Source organism: Mastigoproctus giganteus, chromosome 8, assembly GCF_048544385.1.
Source record: "Mastigoproctus giganteus isolate SK-2022 chromosome 8, ASM4854438v1, whole genome shotgun sequence".
Classification (NCBI taxonomy): Eukaryota; Metazoa; Arthropoda; class Arachnida; order Uropygi; family Thelyphonidae; genus Mastigoproctus; species Mastigoproctus giganteus.
Genome location: NC_143582.1, coordinates 178,686,154 through 178,711,192, shown reverse-complemented (window position 1 = coordinate 178,711,192; position 25,039 = coordinate 178,686,154). Strand labels below are relative to the sequence as shown.

At 38.7% G+C, this 25,039-nt stretch overlaps 1 protein-coding gene across 3 annotated transcripts in view; it reads left to right on the top strand.

Annotated features, from left to right (window-relative positions):
• Graf (GTPase regulator associated with FAK) overlaps nt 1-25,039 on the top strand; it is a 537,792-nt gene that overhangs the window by 34,176 nt on the left and 478,577 nt on the right. For 2 of the 3 annotated variants that reach the window (XM_090379073.1, XM_090379075.1), the window contains 2 exons: nt 582-677; nt 22,978-23,039. In XM_090379073.1, coding sequence (XP_090235199.1) covers nt 582-677; nt 22,978-23,039 — 158 coding nt within the window. The remainder of the gene's footprint in view (nt 1-581; nt 678-22,977; nt 23,040-25,039) is intronic. The other variant, XM_090379076.1, reaches the window with a different exon arrangement.

The following is a 25,039-nucleotide window of genomic DNA, read 5'->3' as shown; positions in this document are numbered from 1 at the left end:
TTCCAGATAATTGTAGTTTGTAATACATGGCAGCATGAAAAAAGCTTTGAAATTCACTGGAGATTGTACTAGATGACTTCAGTTGCCTGCTTTGTGCTTACAAAAAACTGAAATTGAGTAATTTCAGCGCTTGTGCTTGGATGTTCTGGAAATGCAGAGAATATTATTGCATAAAAAAATAATAAAATAAATAAATAAAATAAAAAAGTGAAAAGTTTTTAAATTCTTATTTGATTTTTGGTAATAATTTCACTCTCATAGGAAATAATCATATTAGGAACAACTTAATATTTTAAAGTGTTTATGTATGAAGTTTTCATTTTTACACAATTCCACAGAACTCACTGCTATTAGAAATTTATTACTGGGACCTGCTCCCATTTGGCAGATTCACTCATGGAAGGGTGAAGGATTGGAAAATCTGAGAGAACTGAAAATAATATGAACAATGAGAAGGAAATATTTGAAATGTTAAGATAGATAATTGTCAGTTTATAAAATTAAGAATGGACTGCTTAGTTTAATTTTTTTTTCATTTATTTATTGAATAAAAAATTTAACTTAATATGTCTGTGTTACAGCCCTTTCAAAAGCACAAAGAACACTTGCCGGTACTCTTTGCAACTTTAATTTCGAGTGCATTGGGAGCAGTCAGACAGATGATGAAATTGTTATTGGTAAGTAATGTTTCATAGAGATGCCCTAAGCGTTTGTAAAGACTAGGTTCTGTGATTTTGAGAATTGATTGTGATTTGGTAAAATAATACGGAATGTTCTCTAAGTCATGTGAATTTATTTTTAATATGTAAGCAACAGCTCAGTTGAATATAGAATGTAATTATGATTGTATGGTAAAAGATTAAAATGTTATAATACTAAGTTTTTATATGATTAATGGACAAAATGAGCCTATTAACATTATTACGTGATTTTTTTTTTGCCATATCTGAATTGAGATGTGCTGGACTTAAATTTTCCTGATTTTGAAGATGTATGCCCAGTGCCTATCAGATCAGTTTTGTAGAAGCCCTTTTGTAATTAGTATTAACCATGTAATAGTGCAAGAAAGCCACAGGATTTTGCTGTACTGGCAAAAAAAAGGGAAAAAAAAAAAAAAACCCCAGCAGATAAGAAAATAAATATCATCAAGTTGACCTTTGAGTTTCTTTAAACTGCCAGCCTCAACTACCTGCGGAGGCAACTTGTTCCAATAATCAACAACTTGCTGGCTAAAAGAAAACTTCCTACTATCTAATCTAAACCTCTTCCCCTCTAATTTGAATTTATGGCCTTTAGTTCTAGAATTCTTTATAATAATGAAAATTCCGCCTTCATTCATTTTACTAATCCCTCTCAGAGCTGTATAAACCTCAGTCAGTTCTCCCTCTAAGGTTTAACTCTGGTTTCCAACTCTGTTTTCACAACCATCTCTCTGGTTGCCAACTCTGTGGCCCACATAAAGTCTTACTTCCTACAGTTGTCCTTTTGTTGATCTTACCATGCAAGTTGCCCATCTTGGGACTTTCAAGAAGCTGCATGTCTTTTTTAAGGTGGTCTCCATTCTTTGTTGTTGTTTTGTTGTGGTGTTTTCTGGCGCAAGGGCTACTTAGGCCATATTGCACCTCCCAAATCAATTTATTTTCTATATAAAAAACTGCTTGAGCAGCAGTTAGAAATGGTCATACATTTTTATTTGTTTTAAATAGAAAAAGAATTTGGAGAGATTTGCTTCTTCACCTATTATGCTATTGAGAGAGAGAGAGAGAGAGAGAGAGAGAGAGAGAGAGAGAGAGAGAGAGAGAGAGAGAGGGGGGGGGGGGGGGGGGTCGTTGTAGATCTTAAATGAAACTAAAAGACGTTTGTCAGGCATTGCTGAACAATTTACATTCAAGGAGTATGTTTTACTGTAAGTGGTTGCGAGCAGTGTGCACGCTGCGGAGGATCCATTCTTGGACACAGTATTCCAAATGTGGTCTTACAATTCCTTATACAGTGGTTATATGACCCCCCCCCCCATCGATGATTTATTGTAATAAGAAACTATAGAGCTGTTCCTTCCGCCCTATTTACACTGTTAAGAAAACTTCATATCTGTCCATATCATAACTCCCAGATCCCTTTCTTCCTCTACTGTTTTTAATACATCTTCACCAAGTGTATGAGTTATTTTGGGGTTGCTATTCTCCAAGTTTAAAACATTGCATTTTGCTGCATTAAAACGTAGTTGCCACTTTTCAGACTTCCTGAAGTCTCCTCAGGATGTCCTGAGGGAGTGCTCCTTGGTACCAATCATTACATACTCTCCTAATCTTTACTTAGCCTGCAAATTTTGACTTCCCTTTATCCCTTTGTTGATATCATTTATAAAAATTGGAAACAAGGGTGGTCGAAGAACCGACCCTTAGAGAACCTCGCTTCTGACTTTGTAAATCTAAACAATGTTCATTCATGACAACTTTCTGCTCTGTAGCCATTTCTGCAATTCATTTTAGAATCTTTTCTGTAATCCCAACCTGTTCTGGCTTATACAGTAACCTCCCATGAGGGACTTGGTCAGATGCCTTGCAAAAATTCAAATGAACTGTTGAAATTGTTCCCAACATCTAGCTTGTGAGTAACCGTGTAAAAATAGCTAATCAGGTTAAATGCCTCCTAGTACAATATCATAGAGAATACCAATCAATGTGCTTTAGGGAAGGGGAAGGAAGAAAAAATCTTTTGCGTTGGAGGATAAAAAAAAAATTAGCTATTCTTACACTATTCTTATAATTATAACAAGGTATGCACAATCTTTATCAATTTACATGACATTTTTGATTTTATTTATGTATTATGGGAACTAATTCAGTCATTTTTTCACACATAATAACAGATTACCAAGTGTCATTTTGAATACCATTATAAATAGTTATATAGCTGAGAAGCAGTATGACTAGTTATAATGGCAGAAATTTTTGTGTAGAATTAATGTTTTGTGAAAGTTAGTTGCTCTTAATAAAAGAGATTAACCATAGATTTGATTAGTCTTTTCTCAAACTGGCCACTGCTTACACAACATGGCCTCGGAAGCCCCCTGCGTGCATACTATTTAGATTCCCTTCAGTTGCAATCTGACAGAGTAGAGGCAGCGAGATTATACACTAGCTGATCTGGAAGCCTCCTAGAGAGTTATCAATTGGTTCGGTCATGTGAACACCATTTTAGAGCTATACCCTCAAAATGTAAGGAAGATTAGATCTGCTATCACGTCTCTCATAACCTCAAAACACATGATGGAAAAGAGAGGGAAGTTGCTGGAGCTTTGCTCTGGAGACTGAACATGGGTTCCACCACTTCAAGCCGCCAATAAGCAAAGTGGTGGTATTGCACTGGTTGACAAGCTATCTATCGCTTAGCATTGTCTGGTAAAACAGAGGGGTGGAAATCTTCCACGTGGTGTGGATGCCGCACCTCGATCCTTGCTTTGGTTTGCACCTGGGTAGTCACCTCCGTTATACTAGGTGCCATGTTTCAGTACTTGCACATTGCGGTTATTGATAGTCTCACCATTATGAAATTGCAAGCAGAAGATTTGGTTGTTACAGAACGACCGGACCTCACTAAAATTCGGTCCATTTGACTCGAGTATCACCTGAATATTAGTTCCATTAGCATATTAAACTCGGGTAGCAACACCAGTTTGACGTACCTGAGAGAATGTCTGTGACAACCTCAAGCAATGTAATGTAAATAGCTGAACTTTTTATGTCAAAAATAAATAAGTGAATTTGTACTGTTTTTAGTTAACAATTCCAAATTGGGATTCGATTTTGCTTAGCACATCAGTCATTTTTAAAAAATGAAAAATGCAGCAGCCATTGCAAAATTATGTATTTTGAATATTCGGCAGAAGTTGAATTTGACACAATCGGGCCCCCACTAGATTTCCAACTCTAGCTTTGAAAAATAAGGAACACCCTACAGAAGAATGTGGGGATGATGTAGGTTGTTGTTGTAATAGTGTTTTAGGAGCATCAGCAACTAAGGCCATATTGCTCCGTATGTACTGTCTATATATTGCATGTGTTCTTTGGTTAATTTTCTGTTTGCTGGATGAAAAACCTGAGTTTCTGTACAAAATAACCATGCTACCCTTGCCTGAGACCATCAAACTCTGCCATGCTGTGAAAAAGACCCATAAAAATTCCCCGTCATTGACGGGACTCGAACTCAGGGCTTTTCTATCCGATGTGTGGAGGACGCTGTGTAGGTGGCACAAAGCAATTAGTTTTCCTTTTTAAAGCATATTACAAAAAGACGAAAAAGAGAATTTTAAAAAGCTAATAAGCTGTAACGTAATGGCGCTTTAGTCAAATCGAATTGTCCCATCGAGTGTTCAACTGCACTGCAGACAAACAACATATTTCGATAGTCATATTCTTGTTGAGGAAATGAAAACTGATGCCAGTTCTTCCTTCTTCATACTATGGAAAACCTTCAAATCCTGAAATTCCTTCCTTGAATGAGAGAGCTAGTGGATTTTCATATTGTTTTATTGCTCTACACATTTTTGACAATTCCATTCACAGTAACTTCAGGGGAAAGCAGCTTTTCCAAATTAAAATCATAAAACCATATCTTGAGGTCAAACATGCTTCAAGATAGAATCAGTAGCTTTGCAATATTAACAATAGAATGTAATAAAGTAAAATTTTAAATTTTGATAACATTTTAGATGTTGCTGAACAAAAAAACAAGAAAAATTTCTTTAATTACAGTTCTGTTGGTTAAAATCCATTACATGAGTGATATTATTTAACAGTGATTTATTTTGTATGCGTCATCATTATTGGGTTAGGTATGAGTTGGGTCTAGGTTTTTAAATGGCATGTCAAGTTAATTATAATATAACTTTCTAATGTGTTTGGTTTGATCAAAACAAAGAAATATAAACTTCTTTTACTTTCCATCTTTGATATTGATATTGCTTTTCATTTTGACAGTTTTTATATTTTATGTCAAAATATAACTAATAAATATAGATTTTATTTTTAATTTGACATAATAGCATATATATTCCTAATACCTAATTATTTTAAGTCCAAGGGGACTGACCAAATTGGGCCTGCATTTCCTAAGGCCGGCTCTGGTATTAAGAAAAGAAGGTAATAACATACAAAAGTACTCAGTTATCTCCATTGCAAAGTGCTATGAGTAATGTCTTTTGAGGTTATTGATATTTATCATGATGAGGTCTAATATCATTTGCATTTCTAGGTACAGTTTTAATGCCATTTTTGCAGGCCAGGTACTAGATAGTCTACTGGACAGAACCACTGGTGATGCACTAAGAGGCATATGGATTAGCTATTACAGGTCGACCGTCACTAATCCTGTTCCACTGCTAATTTGGATATAATTTCCGCGAATGTAATTTCAAATTTCCCGGGTCGGTGCATCGACCTGCGGCTACTGTTTTGGTGGCGTTGGTTGCAGCATCAGCTGTTGGCGTGACGTGAACTCTGGCCAGCCATCCCCACTCGTTTTTCTGCATTTATTATTATAATCTGCTCACATTTAGCCCCAGCCATGGTTCCAATGCATAAAGGAACTGCCTCTCATGGTGTAAAGCGCAAACGTCGTACATTGTCCATAACAGATAAAGTTGAACTTCTGAAAGTTTAACTCTGCTTAATTGTAAATTCCAGCAATTTCTCTCATTTCCTCTTATCTTAGTAATTTTCTTTTAGCCATTCCTTTTTAGATTTTTTTTTTTTTTTTTAATACAGCATGCTAACGAACTTCTTTTCACAAAATCTCTAACAATACTGACAAACTTATGAGATGTTTGAGAGTTTATTTTATCGTAATTAGTTTTATTGCAGCGTTCGCTGTGCATGCAATAAACTAATCACCAACGACCTTCATATGTATGCCGTAATAGCATCACACACATATGTGGCCAACACGGCTTCTCAAGAAATAAAGTAACCAACATATGTGGCCACGTTGGCCACATATATGCAACATAAAAAATTACTCTTTTTTTTTTTTTTTTTTAATATTTTAAGCAAAAAAAACGACAACACTGACATTACAATATTTATTTTAGAATTACTAATCAAATTATTTCCTAAATATTTTTTGGCCCCTGGGGAATTTTTTTTCTTAAACTAGCTTGCCAGTTAATGTGTTAAAGGTAGGAGGAGGTGGTTAGCTGTTGGGTAAAATGTATGTGCTAAAATAACCACCGGCGATCCGGCAAACTCACTAATCTGGCACCCCATAGGTCCCAACGCTGCCGAATTAGTGATGGTCTACCTGTATTATATAATATTGCTGTATAATTGTGACAGGAAAAACAACGAATTAAAATCAAGAGGATGACACTGAACAAAGCTCAGTGTCAAGCTAAAGACATCACATACTCACCCTACCAAGAACTCCCAAACTACTGAATTCTCACTGCATAACAGGCTAGTGTCACAGAGGAATTGCATGATGACTACAGCTATTTCTCCCCAAATACTTTGAGTTCTCAGCACCCATACCCTACAAGCAGATATATGCCAGGCATAATGCATGTTGACTGCAATTGGGATATCTTAGAGCACCATTCTAATGAACATAAACTAATATGAACCAAAAAACAACTGTGCCAGGCACACCAAAACCAGTTAACCCTGTAATTGCCATGCCTAAGCCACAACTAGCAATAGGCTGGGATGAACAACTGTTGCAGATTACAGTGGTCCTACACAAACAAAAGGAATGTTTGTCACATTGAAGACAACAAGAAAGGAAGTCAGAAAAAGAGAAGAGGGGAAAAGGGAAGAAACAGGAAAGAATGAAACAAGGGCCAGGCCATTGAACTAAACTCAGAGTACAATGCTTAAGACGTCTCACCCTACATGCAGATAAGTGCCAATGGAAACAATGCAGACTGACTGCAGCACGGCCATCCCAGATAATCATCAAGATCATAAACATAATATGTACCACAAACTAACAGACCAGGCACATTAATACCAGCTAACCCTAACAAGCCTAAACCAAAAGCACATGAAGCGAGGCAATGGGGAGCAATTTCCAGATCAAAGCAGCTTGACATAAAATAAGAAGTAGATGCTGGGATATGGGAAACAACAAAGTAAAATCAAGGGTATGACACTGAACAATAAACTCAGTGACAAAGACTAAGCCATCACACTCTCACCCCATAAACAGCTAAGAATTCTCAAATCACAGAATTCTCACTTCTCAATAATGTCGCAGAGAAACTGCATGCGGACTACAGCTTTTTCCCCTAAAAATACCAAGATTTCTCAGCACCCTCATCCTACAAGCAGATATGTGCCAGGAATAATACATGCTGACTGCAATAGTGACAACTCATAGACCCATTCCAATAAATATAAACAAGAAGAACCATAAACCCACAGTGCCAAGCACACAAAAATCAGCTAACCCTGTAATTGCCTAAGTTCCAAATTGCCTAAGTTAACCCTGTAATTGCTTAATTCTCTGTGTCCAAGATATAGATATTATAGCACTCAGCCGCATGTAGACTGTGCCACCGGAAACAAAGCTTGGTGACCACTTTCTCGATAGCACAGGCAACCATAGCAATGGCCACAAACTTGTTGGAACCATAAATACTAGTGCCATTCTCACCAAGACCAGTCAAATCTGACTTGCCTAAACCCAAGGAACATCCTGGGAATAAAGAATGGAGAGTAAATACCATGGAACACAACATTACAGAATGAACAAAATGGCATACAAATATCGTGGATTCCAGTATTCTAGCATGAATAAAAGTTTTAATTGTCACACTGAAAGCAACCACACTAGAAACAAAGCAGGATACTGACCTACACTCCAGTGCCATGCTCAAACATTAAAATGCTCTGCAACAAGCAGATAGGAGCAACTGTAATAATACTGTAGTCTAAGTCCTATCAACTAAGAAAACCATAAACTGAGTGAGTAAAACAATTAAAGACATTAAAACTAGGCCTAACATCTAAACCACCAGAAATGAACCATGCAAGCATCACTGTCCATGGCCAGGATTAAGCCCTGCATGAACAGATGCTAGGAACACGCGTGAGGGGTTTCCTGTATTCCACAGGAACCAATTAGAGAACCGGGCTCTACGCTTGGACAGGACTGAGCCCTGCGAGTGTGGGGCACGGACTATCGATAACCATAAAGCGCCTGCTCTAGGTCAGGATTGGGCCCTGCTTGAGTCAGGGCGCTTGAGAAAAGAACATTAGAGAAATCTCACAATGTTTACACTAAATTATTAAGTTAAGTTTTACTGCATGCCCTCTCTAAGCGGGATGGGCCGCTTGGAGGGGACATTGCAAAGAATTAACATCCCCATCCTGGGACAGGATTGAGCCCTGCTAGATGTGGGGCATGTGAATAGTAGAAACTGGCTGCCTCCTCGTGGCTAGGGATGGGAGCGGGGGGTTGGGGCACATCCTGCCCTCAGCCGCCTGCTGCTAAATGCCAGTAGCCAGCCACAAACAACAGAAACAACACACAACTCACACTAAACTACCCATTTAAACTAACTGCTAAATTAAAATTAAACCTAAAACATCAAACATAATCTCATACTTAAACTTGAACCTAAACTTAAACCTAAACTTAAGCTATAACCAAAACATTACCTACACTCGAATTAATCTTAACCCAACTAAAACCTAATGTAACTCTGATTATAACTTAAACTTAACCCGAACACTAACCTTGCCAAATTAAACTTAACTAAAATGGAATCACTAACTCAACATTAACACATCTTAAACCCAAACCTTTAAACTCTAATTTAATCACTGCCTCAACTCTTGAGGAATCCCACCTTTCAGGCGAACAATAACTTACCATAATTGAACTTAACTCAAACAGAAACGTGAACTTAAACATTAACATACTTTAAAACATAAATCTAACTTAAACCTAACTTAAATTTAAACTTAACCTAATCTTAATTTAAACCTTAGAGGAATCTCATCATACTGCTGGCAACTTAAAAAACGCTTAACAAACGGCGGACATAGGGGAAACCCTGGAAACCGCCAATAAATACAAAAATACTTTGCAGACTTTGTATCTACCCTGCTAATTGTGAATGGAGAGTGTTAGAGTAATGTGTATGCTGGGGTATATTGTGCAGAAGCCATGATATGTCAAGGAGTTGGCGAGTACACAATATCTAAAAAATTCTAACTCATATAACATGCTTTCCCCTTCATCAGTGGGGGGGATGTTATATGAGTTATGAATTTTGATTAATTAACTGCTGAGAAACCCTTAACTCTTTCTAAAATGAAAGAAATACATTTATATTTTTTTAATTCTAAAAAAGGAACTTATTATCATTAAATCTCATAACCTTAAAACCACATAAGGGGCAATAAACAAAATCCAGTTCAAAAGGGATTCCTGTTTATTGGGATTATAATTTAATGAAAGCCTTCTTGAAAGTGTACTGATGGCTTTGCTTCAAACTTGAATTAAAGTGACAAGTATATGAGCCATGTGAATTAATTACAGTGAGTGTACAGATTGTTGATTGAAGCAGTTGGTAACTTGCACTAACTGCAGTTGTCTTTTCCTGTGCTTAGAATTTGCTGATTTAAGTTATGAGAAAGTAAATTTTCTGTTTATTATCTAGACAGCCAAGGCTAAAAGAGTTTACACATTAATTGTTGCAGCATGCATACTGAATTATTAAGGGTTAAGGGCAATCTGATTTTCATTGCTGCAGTCTCAGTGGGCCTTGTATTTTTTGTTCAGCCTACTGGCTGGAATCCACATTCTCTTTGCTTGGCTCTCCATTGTCTGTGCTTCTCTTTCCTATTTCCTTAATTGTTTCCTAATTCTTGTATATCAGTGTTAAACCTCAAGTGACCACTACAAAATTTTTATATTTACTTTGTGTAAAGTTTTTTTTTTTTTTTTTTATTATTTCGAATAATAGCAAGGAGTTTAAATTTGCATATCTTAACAACTTTATAATTGATAAAGGTATGATGAATACTTTTAATTGCTATAGTATGCCAGTGGTGATAGCAATCTTGTTATTTCATAAATCTACCCAGAATTGAAGGTTTTGCAGTCTCCTTAAGATTTTACTTATTATAATTAAAATATTCTTATTATTTATTATTAATTTTTATGAGATATTTAGCTCTTGGGGTTCAGAAAAAGATTTGTATTCACCAAGAAGTAGTTGTGATAGAAAGATAAAACTTTTTTTGTTCGGTACCTTGAAATCGCTATAGCAACCACATAAAATTTTGATTTTGATCTGACAGTTCATTGTTTTTTCCCTTTGCAGGGCTGAATAAAGTGAATTGTCACAATGGATAAAGTTGAATACATATCAGTGATCATTTCCTCTTTTTTTCAAGGAAAAACATTCCATACAATCCATGAAGAAATGGCTGCTGTTTATGGAAAAGACTGCACAGGTCAGAGTATTGTTGCACATACATTGGTATAAACAATTCAAATGTGGAAGAACCTCAGTGCATGATTAAGAAATCCCAGGATGATCAGCAACTGTACAACAGAAGAGTATTGAAATAATTGAGGCATTAATCCTGGAAGATAACCATATATTAACCTCAAAGAACTAGCAGCAGATCAAATTAGTAGTAGTAATGGCAAATGAGACAAGAAAGCCAGTTTATATAGCATCATCCAAAAAAAAAAAAAAAAACCCCAATCCTACACAGTCGCCCATCCGTACCCTCTAAGAATTTGTCTAGTTGTTCCTTGAATTTATTGAACCCATCCACTTCCACAACAATAGATGGAAGCCTGTTCCAGCAATCCAGTGACCTGCTGGCTGAAGGCAAACTTCTGCATATCTATCCTGCAACCATCCTTCCTCAACTCGAATTTATGCTCCTTCGTGTGTGTAGTTTCAGCAAGTGGAAGAATGTTCAGGTTACTCAATCCATTTAAGGCTTTAAACACCTCAATCAGATCTCCCTGCAGGTCCCTAGTCTCATGACAGCAATTTGCAGAACTGAAGCATTTTTAGGTAAGAGCATCCTTTTGTTCCCTTCATGAGTATTATTCTGGTTGTCCTTTTCTGTACCCATTGCAGCAGATCTATATCCTTCCTAAAGTGGGACATCCAGATCTGTATAAAGTACTTACGATGCAGTCTAACCATGGCCTTATACAAAGAGATAATTACCTCCTTATACTTGCTTGCAAAGTTTCTGTATATCATTGACAAAAACCTTGTGAGCTGTCCTGGCAGCATGACTACTGCTCAGAGAATTTCATGTCTGACTGCACAATTATCCCTAACTCTTTTTCATTCTCTACTATCCTGAGTGTTGTACCACGTAGTTGCTAGGTTACTCTGGGGTTACTGCTACCCATGTGCAGTACCTTGCATTTGTCAGTGTTAAGCTTGAACTGCCATTTCTCAACTGATTGACCGAATTTTCCCAGATTTTGTTGCAATAGTGCACCCTGATGACTGTTGTTAACCACCCTGCCAAACTTTATATCATCTGCAGACTTAGACATTAAGCCTGATATATCTTCATCAATATCATTGATAAATATTGAAAACAACAATGGACCCAGCACTGAACCCCGGGGAATTCTACTAATAACAGTAGCCGACGAAGAGCGGTGCCCATTGAAAATTACTCTGTCTGTAGTGTAAGGGGAGAACACCTATCAACAGTTGCATATGTGTAAAGTCCCTGCTAAATGTGTTCCCATACTTCCAACCACTTACTAGAAGAAGAAAAAGGCATAATGTGGACATGAAATATTATTGTGCCATTAAAAGCAAGAGGAGTTTTTTCACGGCTGGTCACAATGGATGAAAATTGGATCTGTCAATATGATCTTCAAATGAAACAAATGTTAAAACAATTGAAGCATACAGAATTAACCCCCCCCCCAAAAAAAAAGGCAGTGGTGCAACCATTGCTTCTTGTGCTGGGAAAGTGTTGCTGTCAGTTTTTGGGTGATAATGTTTGGATCATAATGTTTTGGCTCATAGACCGATGAGCCAAAACATTATGATCACCTACTTAATATGATGTTGGTCCTCCACGTGCAGCCAAAACAGCTTGTGCCCAGCGAGGCATGGACGCTACAAGATTTCTAAATCTGTCTTGTGGTATCTGGTACCAACATGTAACCAGCAGATCCTTTAACTCCTGTAAAGTCTATGGTTGAGATTCCGCAGATTGGAGTTTCTGTTCCAACACAAACCACAGATGTTTGATATCTGGGAATGATATCTGGAGAATTTGGAGGACAGGACAATACCTGGAAGTGTTCCTCATGTTCCGCAAACCAGTCTTGAACAATCTGGGTGGTGTGGCATGGCGCATTACCCTGTTGAAAGATGGCACCGCTAGAGGGGAAGGCCGTTGCCATGAAAGGGTGTACCTGGTTAGCAATGATGTTTAGGTAGGTGGTAGCCATCAGAGTGCCCAGCACATGGATGACTGGACCTAGGATATCCCAGCAGATCATCGCCCAAAGCAAGACACCGCCACCACCGGCTTGTTTTCGTTCCATGGTGCATCAAGGCACTGTCACTTCCCTAGGTAAATGACACACACATACCCGGCCATCCATATGGTGTAACAGGAAACATGATTCATTGGACCAGACAACCTTCTTCCAATCAGTCAAGGTCCAGTTTCGATGCTCGTATGCCCATTGTAGGCAGTATTGCCAGTGAACAGTGGTTAGCATGGGCACTCAGAGCGGCCTGCACCTACACAGCCCCATTTTCAGCAGGGTTCAATAATGTACTGTGTGTTGTGACACTACTTCCCTCATCAGCATTCCAATTACTGACGAGTTGTGCCACAGTAGTCCTTCTGTTGCCACATACCATCCGGGAGAGCCTTTGCTCACCTCGAGCACCGATGAGCCATTGTCATCCAACACCTCACTGGCATTTTGTGGGTTTTTCCTCCTCGGACCACTTTCGGTAGGTACTAATCACAGCTGACCATGAGCATCCCACCAGCCGTGCCATTTTGGATGTGCTCTGACCCAGTGGTCCGGCCATTACAATTTGGACTTTGTCAAACTCACTTAAGTCCACTGCCTTTCCCATCTGAAGAACAAGAGTAACACTGGTTAACGGAGCTCAGTATCAGGTGTTTTTTATACAGTGTCCCGACTCGCGCATGTGCTGTAGTTCACCTGCAGTTGCTTCGATTTGCATAATGACTCACTGGTCATAATGTTTTGGCTCATCAGTGTATTACCTTCAGAAGAGATGTACTGTTATGGTGAAGTATTATTCCAATCTCCTCATAAAGCTACATGCGGCTATAAAAGAAAAATGAGGAGGAAAGTTGGCAAAAGTTGTGCATCTTCTTCACAATAATGACCCTGCACATTGCCTGCATGGCACATGAGGTGTGCCCATGAACGTGGGTTTGAAATATTGCAGCCTCCTGCTTATTACAGTAGATAGTAGATATTGCACTTTTGGATTTCTTCCTGTTTCCTGCCCTTTGTGGAAAACAATTTGCTGCTGATGACGAGACTATTTCTGCTGCCAAGTTGTGGTTTGAAGGACTCCCAGAGGACTTCTAAGAAAGTGCCCTGCGGAAATATATTGAGAGGTGGCGAAAATGTTACTTTTGTCTGATGACATATGTTAAAAAATGTTTATTTCAACCTTCTATCACAACTACTTTTGTTTAAATATTTTTTGAAACGCCTTCATATAATGTGAAACAGTCTTTCTCTTGCAGTACCACTAGTTTCTTCTCAAATTAAATGAATGAGGTTTTATTTAGTTTTTAAACCATGTAGGTTCTTTTACAGGTTGGGAGTTGTCTAATCCTTTACATATCAATAATGTATGATAAATCACAATGAATGCTCCAGTCCTGTAGCTGAATCATTTAATTTTGTTGAACAGCGAGTTTAAGAGAGGACTGCAGTTGTCAGGGGTAGTCACAAAAAATCAGGTGTTTAGTCCCCTCAATTTTGATTTGTTGAGATAGCAGTCAGTTACCTCAAAGACTGTGTAGCTGCTCACAACAGCCAGTAGATATTATTTAATCTACATGTGCACCTAGTTTTGAGTAGGAGAATCACTAATCTTTACTGTTTCAAGCTTTAGTACTTTACAAGTGTAAGTTTCCTGTTCCATCTTTTTCTGCTCTGATAGACTAGTAGCCAGCAGTATATTCATCCATCTTGGTATCCTCCTTATGCTGTATTTTTTTTTTTTTTTTTTTTTTTAACCATTCAGCAGTTGCAGAAAAATTAGAATTTTCCCTGTGCACTGAAAAATTTGAAAATAATCAGTAAAAACTAATTCAAAATTCTTAATGCCACCTATATTTTTAATCTTTTCTGAACACAACTGTTTAAAATCCATATTCTGTATTAAAAACCTATTTCGAATAAATATTTGAAAAGTAAAACTCCCTTTTGGCCTGTCAGTGAGTGAATGCAAATTTAAAAATTGCACCCTTCAATGTATGCTTTGATTAGAGGAGAGTGTGTCTGTAACAAAAGTGCTTGCTGTATGAAACGAACAATGTATGTAAACAGTTTGATTCTGGACAAGGCATCAATGTCACAGAGCTAGTGTTACTGATTGGATGAAAACATTCAGCAGTAAAGAGAACTTACTATGAAAACTGTACATGACATATGTCAATCAATATGTGCATCTTATTTGGTTTAACTTAACCATGAATTTTTCCTTATTATGCAATAATTAGCAGACATTTCTGGAATATTCTGTAGAGAATTTAAAGAAAAATTTTCAACAATTGGTATTAGGAGTTTCAGTTTTGTGGATAGAGTAGGTGAAGAGCACAAATTGCTAGAATATTGTTGGGGTTGAATCGACTCTGCACTACTAACACAGGGCTGCCCTGGCAGTGGCGTTGGGTAACTTGACAGGCGATCCCTCGAAAATAATGTCCCATGTTACTTGGTAACTGGTAATTAAAAATCTGAAATTATATTTTTATACCTTCCTAAGTATAGTTGAACTTTTACAAAAATAGTTTCTGAAGATTTTCATGCAGAAATTGCTTGTGAGAACCTGTATGGGGTACCATTAGTTCAGTAAACATCTACAGTCTTACCCTAGTTGTTTTTGAAAGATAATTATTTCCACAGAGTGAAGACTATAATTATTATTTTAATGATCCCTGGGCATCACCCAAATTTGTATGTAGTAGTAAGGGAGGCATTTGATGCAAGAAAGCAAGCGTATGAGCTTATGTAGCATCACACAAAAAACAAAACAATTTCACACATCCATTCCCTCTAAAAGTTTGTCCACTTCCTTTTTGAATTTATTTAAGCTATCAACTTCCACAACGACAGATGCAAGTTTGTTTGTTCCAGCAATTAACAACCGCTGGCTGAAGGAAAATTTCTGCACATCTATTCTACAACTGTCATTCATCAATTTGAAGTTATGCACCCTCAGGTTCATAATCTGAGCAAGCGGAAGAATCCCATCAGAATTCAGTCTGCCCAACCCATTCAAGGCCTTGTACACTTCAATCAGATCACCTCGCAGGTGCCTAGCCTGCAGCCACTGCAATTTTCAGGACTTAAGCCTTTCTTGGTAAAAGGATTCCTTCATTCCCCTCACCAATCTTGTTGCCCTTCTCTGTGCACGCTCAAGCAACTCTACATCCTTCCTAAAATGAGGCCTCCAGACCTGTACGCAGAACTTAAGGCGTGGCCTGACCATTGCCTACTTTTTCCCTACTACCAAAATTCCTGTATATCATTGACAATACCCCATGACCTGCTCTGGCAATCTGTCTGCATTGCTCAAAAAACTCTATATTTGACTGCACAATTACTGCCAAATATTTTTCATTTTCTACCACCCTAAGTGTAGTACCACACAGTTGGTATGTTTCTCTGGAGTTATTTCTACCCATATGCAGTACTTTGCATTTGTCAATGTTAAACTTCAGTTGCCATTTCTCAGCCGATCTGCCCAAATTTTCTAGATCCTGTTGCAGTAGCAAACTGCCATTACTGTCATTACCAACCCTGGCAACCTTTGTATCATCCGCAAAATTTGACATTAAGCTTGATGTACTTTCATCAATATCATTGATAAATATACAAAACAACAGTGGGCCCAACACCAAACCCTTGGGGACTCCACTAATAACATTAGTTCATGAAGAGAAGTGTCCATTGAACACCATTCTGTCTTCTCCCACTCAACCACCCTTTTGTCCATTGTAGCAACTTACCCTTAATACCATACTGCTCCTTTTACAGTAGTCTTCCATGTGGTACAGTATGTGCTCTATACGCGGATTGGACACGTGCTTTTTACCTCCTGCCCTTTTGTCTTTTTTGACATTTGTCTTCGAGAATCCTCAGTCACGACTTATGTGTCGATTCCTCTTCGGAAGAGCTTTCGAGTAATAATAATTTTGTGTGTAGATTTAGCGGAGTTTGAGTTAGGTTAGAATTTAAATTTTTAACTTTAGCCATGGAAAGCTGGACATTCCAGTAATGGCTTATTCCCCCCCCCCCCACCCATCCCATCTATTGCCTCCAGCTATGGCCAGCGAAGGTCAAACAACCACAGCAACGGAACCTACAGCTACTGCTAGCAGTGACCAAGACACCGGAAGTCACACCCTACGACAACAGGTGAATACCTCAAGGTCCAAAAGGTCAGTAACTGTTAATACTTATGCTAATGCTGTATATAATGGATTATGCTTGACGCCAGAAAAAAACCCTCTCTCGCGACCAACAATAGTACACATGCAGTCGAACAACGCTCTTACAAATGAAGCAACCACTATTACTTCCTGGGAGAATGGAATAGTAAGTTTTGCTACCAAGGAAAACACCCCCTTAGAGCAGTACCTTACAGCGATCGCGGAGAAAGTACCACCGAAAAATATTACCCACGCATCCCGTGTGGCGGGAACTGTGCAGGTGTATTTGAGCCACCCTTCATGGGCAGAAACTATCCTGCAAAATGGAATAGACATCGGTCTTCATCACCTAGAAGTGGTGCCAATTGCCTTAGCACCAACGAAAGTTACAATTTCAAACGTCCCACCTGAAATCCCTCATCAATTTCTGAGAGGAATTTTATCCAAATACGGTTCAGTTACTGGGAAAATACGCACACTATCTGCAGCAACCATGAAACCGGAATTTTTGCCTATAAAAAGCTTCCGCAGGCAAGCACTTATGCACTTTGCCAACAATGACGCAGCAAACATCCCAAAACTCATCAATGCCGATCTAAACGGAATAATTTACACTTTATATACCTCCATTTCCTCACAATGTTTCTTCTGCCACGAAGAGGGTCACATCAGGAAAAACTGCCCGCATATCTCTAACTCTTCTGAAAATAAAACCGAAATTCAGGCGGCCAGGTCAGATGCACAAAACGAGCTGACTGTTGGAGATAATGGGGATGCCGAAGAAACTGTCAAACAGTCTGAGTTGCTTACCAAAAACAAACTCTTCAGAAAAAGAAAATTCAAAGACCACAGAAGACCAGGATGCAATCTCTTCAGGAGACCGACCAACCGAAACAAGAGTTTTATCTTGGAATCAACCCCCAAGGCAGACCACGTCCAAAGTCACAAAACAGAAGAAGACAATGCACACGGCGGCAGGAAAAGAGCAAACCGCTAACAAAAACAACAGGGGCGAGGAAAATAAATATGGAACACCACAGAAGACAAATGGTCTGATCTCAAATAAGGCCATCATACCACCAAGTGTGGAAATAAATAAACAGCTACAAACCACTCACGATCCAAATGAAGAAGAACCTGAATTTCTGAGCACTGAAAAAGAGACCAACTGCGATTCTCACGATTCAAGTGCTTCAGAGGACGAGGAAAGCGATTTTCCCTACACTAAAGGTCCTTTAACTGTGGAAAAACTACGCTCCTTTCTACAGGAAGTACGCGGCTCCCCACAGAAGCTGGTGACAGCTCTGAAGTTCACCTCTAACATACCCGAGCCAATCTCACAATTTGCGGATCTGCGTTCCAAACTAAAAGGAAAGAAGGACACGGCAGATGTGAATAGATCCAAGCGCCTGTACTACTTGATTAATGGGCTCGAACAGTAATATCATCAATCAGGATGTTAACCGCCCCAAAACTTGCAAAACCCTTACCTTTATTCCTGCAGATAATGCTGACTCTTAGCATGCTATCACTTAATGCAAGAGGATGTGCCGCTCTGCATTGCGCAATAAGCTTGATCCTTCACCAGGTCCAATGACATCATGCTGACCTACTCTTCCTACAAGAAACAAATATTAAAACAGACACAAGGGCATCCTTGAAATGGACAGATTGGCCATATGTATTCCATCATTCTCCAACACAACAACATCATGGAGCAGGAGTGAGTGTCGGTCTTCATCAAAAGTCCGCCTGCAATTCAATGTGATAGCAGACATCGCTGGCTATGCAATTTACGCCCGCCTGGATACACCCCAGAAGGAAACCCTGCACCTTTTTAACATCTACATGCCACAGCAGGACAGACTTGCTATTCAAATAACCAACTTCATACAAAGCCACCTCTCTACTATAGATCAAGAACACATCATTCTTGTTGGCGACTTCAACTGCACTCTTGACCCAGAAATGGACAGAGCACGATGCACTGAGCACCACACAACATTAATCAACAACCTGCAAGCCTTGATAAACAACAGTGAACTGGTCGACGTATTTAGATACCAGCACCCAGAAGAAAAGTCCTACACCTGGAGATCAGCAAATACAGCATCTGAAAGACTACCTTACCAAGCCCAATTGGACAGATACTACATCCCAAACACACCATCCCCTGGTCAGAAGCATCACACATTTGCCATCTTATATCTCAGATCACTCCTTTATCAAATTACAGCTCTCCTTCTCACCCAATCACTACAAAAGTGGAGGTGCTTATTGGATGTTCAACAATAGCCTTCTTCAAGACAAGGAATACATCTCTAAACTGCAAGAACTGATATCCAACCTTGCCCAATCCAAATACAGATTGGAGCCCATGAACACATGGTGGCCTAGATTTAAAAGTAAACTGAAATCATTCTTGCAAACCTACAGCCATCAGAAACATCAACAAAAGCGTAATAACCTCTATCAACTTGAGCAAAGGCTGAAAAATCTCCCATATGATAGTCAGACCTATCAGTCAACACTACAAGCCATACAAATCCACTTAGAACACTCTGCAAAAGGCACCCTGCTCAGATCGAGATACACCCACATAAATCTATCTGATGTCCCGACCAAATACTTTTTCTCATTAGAAAGCAGACATCAGAAATCAACCACCATTACTGCCATTCAGCTGCAAAACGGAAACATCACTGAAGACCCAGAGGAAATCTTTGAAGTAACAAGATTTTATAGAGAAATTTACAGTTCTCAAGAAACCTCTACAAAGGCAACGGAGGAAATCCTTTCAGGACTTAAAACTTTGGTCACCACCTCTGTCGCTCGACTGATTCCCAAGCAAGGGGATCGCACCAATTTACAAAACTGGCACCAGATTTCTTTAATGAACACTGACTGTAAAATCATTTCCAAAGCCATCGCCAATAGATTAAAAGCCACTCTCCTTGATATCATCGATCACCAACAAACATACTCTGTACCTGGAAGATTGATTCACGACAATCTACATCTGGTCCGAGACCTCCTCTCCACTGCAAACAGGCAAAGAGAATTCCTAGCACTAATTAGCCTTGACCAGAAAAAGGCATTCAACAGCGTTGAACACAGCTACCTATTTCAAACCTTGAAAGCCTTTGGATATGGACCTTACATCATCGGAACAATCCATCTGCTATACAAGGAAGCCAAATTCTGCCCGAAACTCAACAACCAGGTCACCTGCCACTTTCCGTATTCCAGAGGGATAAAACAAGGCTGGCTACTCTCTGGATAACTCTACGCAATTTCCATAGAACCATTCCTTAATAAAATTGCCACCAGTATACAATCCCGACGAACGCTGCTACCAGAACCCATCTTAATATAACCTACTCAGCATACGCAGATGACGTCACAATTGCAATACGCCACGAGAGCGAATTTGAAGTCATTCAAAAGGCTCATGATCTCTATGCTCAAGCATCAGGCGCAAAACTCAACCACTAAGACCAGCAGCCTGTGGGCTGGCAACTGGAAAACGAGAACTGACTCCCCCATCCAATGCACATGGTCCAGCGAGGGACAGAAATGCCTAGGTGTGTACCTCGGCAATATCCTCCTTTTCTCCTAGAAGAACTGGCCCGAATTGCTGAGTACATCAGATTCCTTAAAAGCATTAATTTTATTTATATATGATTCATAGGGGAAAAAATATCGAGACATTTTTAAATATCATTCTGTTTTGTTTAGGTGTCATTTAAAGTACTCGGGAAATGGAGAAGCGTGTGCGCCACATCTTCGCTGAGAGGGAGAGTGCTTGTGGTCAGTCATATGGCGGCAAGCGTTCTCTGGCACACCTTCAAAATTCTCACTCCACCTGTTGACTTCCTCCACCAAATCCAGGCATCTGTCCGAAGCTTCCTTTGGAACAAAACCAACTGGATGTCCTGCTCCAAACTTAGCCAGCCACTTACTCACGGGGATCAAGGGTTGGTCTCTCTCTTGATGACAAAATCACAGCATTCCGGATCACCTTTCTTCTTAAGATGCTGCAAAGCACAGGTGGTAGATGACTTTCATCAACCGGTGAAATACCACCACTTTGCTTATTGGAGGCTTGAAGTGGTGAAACCCATGTTTAGTCTCTAGAGCAAAGTTTTCCGGCATCCCCCCTCCCCCCATACTTCTCCTTCAACCCATGCACGGTACTGAGTACTATAGGTTTTGATACCTTTCGTGTTTGGGGTTTTCATAAAAAAAAAAAAAAAAAAAAAAAACACAAAATACCCACATTCTGACACTACGGATAAACTACTAGCAACAGCCACTAGAGGACTATCTCTTTCAACAATATTGAGAATGGATATGGCACCAGCACCTCTCAAACTACTGCCGTTTTATAAAGACGCACTACACTGCTGGAAAAAGCTAAACCTTCACCATAATCCTGAGAGAACATCCCTCTCCGGAATACTTTCAGAACCGCTCTTCTACAATAAAAGAATAATAGACCCTGCAAATGATGATATTCTCTTCTTCCCTACTTGGAACTGGGCTGGAATAAGAACAATAAGCGACCTTCTGACACCAAGCCTTGAATGGAAAGGATCAGAAGATTTGCCCATTAAAACCATAAATGCAAAGCAGCAACACATACATCTAAAATCAGCGATCACACAAGCTCTTCCAGACATCACTATAACTAAAGGGATTGGAAATGTCACTGGATCCTCGCCTACACCAACCTTCGTCATCACATCACCAGAAGACACGGTAATCTGTCTCCTGCACCCTCCAAAAAAGTCTATCAGCTAATCATGTCTCGCCATACAACCACGATTTTCCCGTTATCCACCTGCCAAGCTGTCCCTACACTCCTCTCCACTCACCACAAGCCACCATCAAACTTTCAGTGGAACCTTCCGTACAGGACGAAATGTTCCAAATCGGATGCAAACATCCAGTGGAGACTGTGGCACAACATCCTTCCCACCCCAGTGAAGCTACAAATCTTCGGGTTACGCTCCTCAAACTACTGCCTGTTCTGTGCCACTCCAGGTACCCTGGAACACATATACCTGGCATGCCCTGTGAACAAGGAACTCGTCAAATACGCTTTGGATGCAGCAAAACTTGCCTGCAACCACTCCCACAGTCCGGAGGACTACTGGTACCTACTTCACTCTGAGCAGACAGCACACACCACCTGCAACTTCTTATTCATTGCAGCCAAGGCCGTCATTTACAACTTCTACTTGAAGCATACAAGAAGCAGTGACGACGTGCCTCCTGTCGACACATCGGCGCAACACCTGAAGTGAAGCCTACGGAGGAAGTTGCAGAGCAGACTTCTACTCGAATTCCACAGCAAAAGACCAGAAACTGTGGATCATCTTAACAGCGAATGGAACAGTGGCGGTCACCTCTTCACCATCACTGAACAGTCCATCACCTTCAACGTGTGACACTTAATATGAGAATGATCCAACGCCAAGAAACTTTTCTGAATTCCTGAAATTGAAATGTTGAAACGTTTGTATTTCATTCTAAAAAGTTTTCTTTATCTTTCCTTTTTTGCTTTGTACATAGAATGTAAATAGTTGTTTAAAACGTATCTACTGTTCATGTTTTAATAAAATTAAAAAAAAAAAACCCAACTAACCAACCAAAACAAAGAATTGGTCAGTTGAGCCAGGATTATGTACCAGACTGATCTTGGATTATGTATCACTTGGAATATAAGCTATACAAAAAGCCTTCACTTATGTGGTAATTGTTTATGGAAAAGAATGTAACTTACAGAAATAGTTTTAGAAATGGTAAGAATTAAATTTTCAAAAATCAGAGAAAATAACTTCACAAAATTACCAAAATTAAATTTATAAGATTACAGAAAGAAAAGAAAATTTCGGTATATTTGAACAAATTATGAAAAAAGAAAAATTTGTCGAACAAACTCTTTAATTCAATTTTCCTTTAATCGACTTGAATATAATAAGAACTAACTGACATACTTCTGCTCTTCAAGACTTCCTGTTTGGAAGTAGATAAAATATAAAATTAGGTAGTCATTAATTTTTTAAAAATCTTTTCTTTTTATTTTGTTCTATTATTTATTAATGGCAGATATTGTATGAGCCTCGTTTCCTGGTATTGTTTTGTCATTTTAATACTAATTTTGTGAAATGGGGGAGGGGGATGCATAAAGAAAAGAGAGTACATCAGATTCCTTAAAAGCATTAATTTTATTTATATATGATTCATAGGGGAAAAAATATCGAGACATTTTTAAATATCATTCTGTTTTGTTTAGGCCAGTCATTTAAAGAATTCGGAAGTCTTCTTTCAGCAATAGAAGACCAAAGAGACAGAATGGTAAGTAATGCTATTTCTCTTTTTTTATTACGTGCACGTGTGCACACACAGTTTTTCAAATTCTTTACTCAGATATAGCAGGGCATCACTTGTCAGCATTTTTGTGCAGTCAGCTCCTTCGATAAGTGTGATTCAGGCATGGCAAACAGTGATCAGTGACATTTTTTTGTTTCATAAAATGTTACTCTGCCAAGCAAGCAGACTGTCTTCTTTTATCTGCGAATCAGAAATAAATTTTATTAACTCATACTCATTTTTCCGTAAAGATTTTAAAAACATTTTGGAATTCGAAAGTACATCACCAAGGGTGTCAAGACTAATACTCAAGATTTCTAAGAGGTACAAGCTAAAGATTATAATGATTTATGCACCAACATCAAGCCATGATGATGAAGAGGTTGAAGAAATGTACACTGAAATTGAGTCTTCTAGATGAGCAGAAAACCCACTACACTATTATTATGGGGGACTTCAATGCTAAGGTTGGAAAAAGGCAAAACAGCGCAGAAAGAGGAACTATAGGAAATTTTGGAATTGGTGAAAGAAATAAAAGAGGTGAAAGACTTGTGGAATTTGCAGAATCTCAAGGACTGTCAGTAACACTTTTTTTTCAAGAAAAGGGTGAACAGAAAGTGGACATGGAAGAGTCCAAATGGATTAACAACTAATGAAATCGACTTCATCCTCACTAACAGATGATATATTGTGAATAATGTTACCGTCCTGAATAAGGTAAATGTTGGAAGTGATCACAGAATGGTAAGATGTACACTTGATATAGATGTAGGAAAGGAAAAAACTGATTCGAGTAAATAATACAAAGGTCTTTGAGATAACAGAAGAGGAGAAAAAGCAGTATGTACTGGAACTTAAGAACAAGTTTGAGCTTCTGCAGATTGCTCAGGACCAAGATATCGACGAGAAATATTACAACTTTCTGAAAGTGATAAAGCCCAAGAAACCTGTAGGGAAACAGAAATCGAAAGAAGAAAAAATTAGTCAAGAAACACTTGTCATGATGAACCGAAGACGACAAATGAAGAGCAAGAAAAACACTGACAGGGAGAAAATTGAGTATACTGAGTTATGCAAAGCCATTAGAAAGAGACTCAGAGAGGACATAACAAGATTTAACACAAGAAAAGTAAACAAACATTAAGGGAAAACAAAGGATTTAAATCAGCAGCTATGAGCAGTAATACAGAAAGACAAATGATACTGAAACTGAAGAATAGCGATGGTGTACTTATAAACAGCAGAGAAGGCATAATTTAAATAGCAGAAGACTACTATAGAGAATTATACAAGGAGCGAGGGAATGATATCAGCAGTGGGGAAGATGGATTGCAAAGTAGCAACACATACGACATACCCGATATTCTTCCTGATGAGGTAGAACATGCATTGAAGAAAATGAAGAATCGGAAAGCCCCGGGGGAAGATGAAGTTATTGTAGACTTGTTAAAATTGGGAGGAAGAGACATAACACAAAAACTGGCAAGGCTCTTCACAAAGTGTATTAGAAAAGATGTGACGCCTAAGCAGTGGAATAATGCAATCATAGTTTTGCTGCATAAGAAAGGAGATAAATCAGAAATTGGAAATTATAGACCAATTAGCTTGTTATCCCACATCTACAAGTTGTTCAAAAGGGTCATTACTAACAGATTAGAAAGAATACTTGATGAGAATCAACCGAAAGAGCAAGCTGACTTTAGGACAGGATTTTCAACTATGGATCATCTTCACGTAATATCACAGATAATGGAGAAAGCAAATAAATATAAAACACCATTATGCCTGGCATTTGTGAATTATGAAAAGGCATTTGACTCCATACAGCATAAGGCAATGTTTCGGGCACTGGAAAGACAACGCATAGATACCCCATATATTATGATTTTGAAGAAAATATATGAGAATGCTACCTCCTTTATTAGACTAGACAAAGACAGTAGCAAATTTAAAATCGAGAAAGGAGTTCGACAAGGAGACACAAT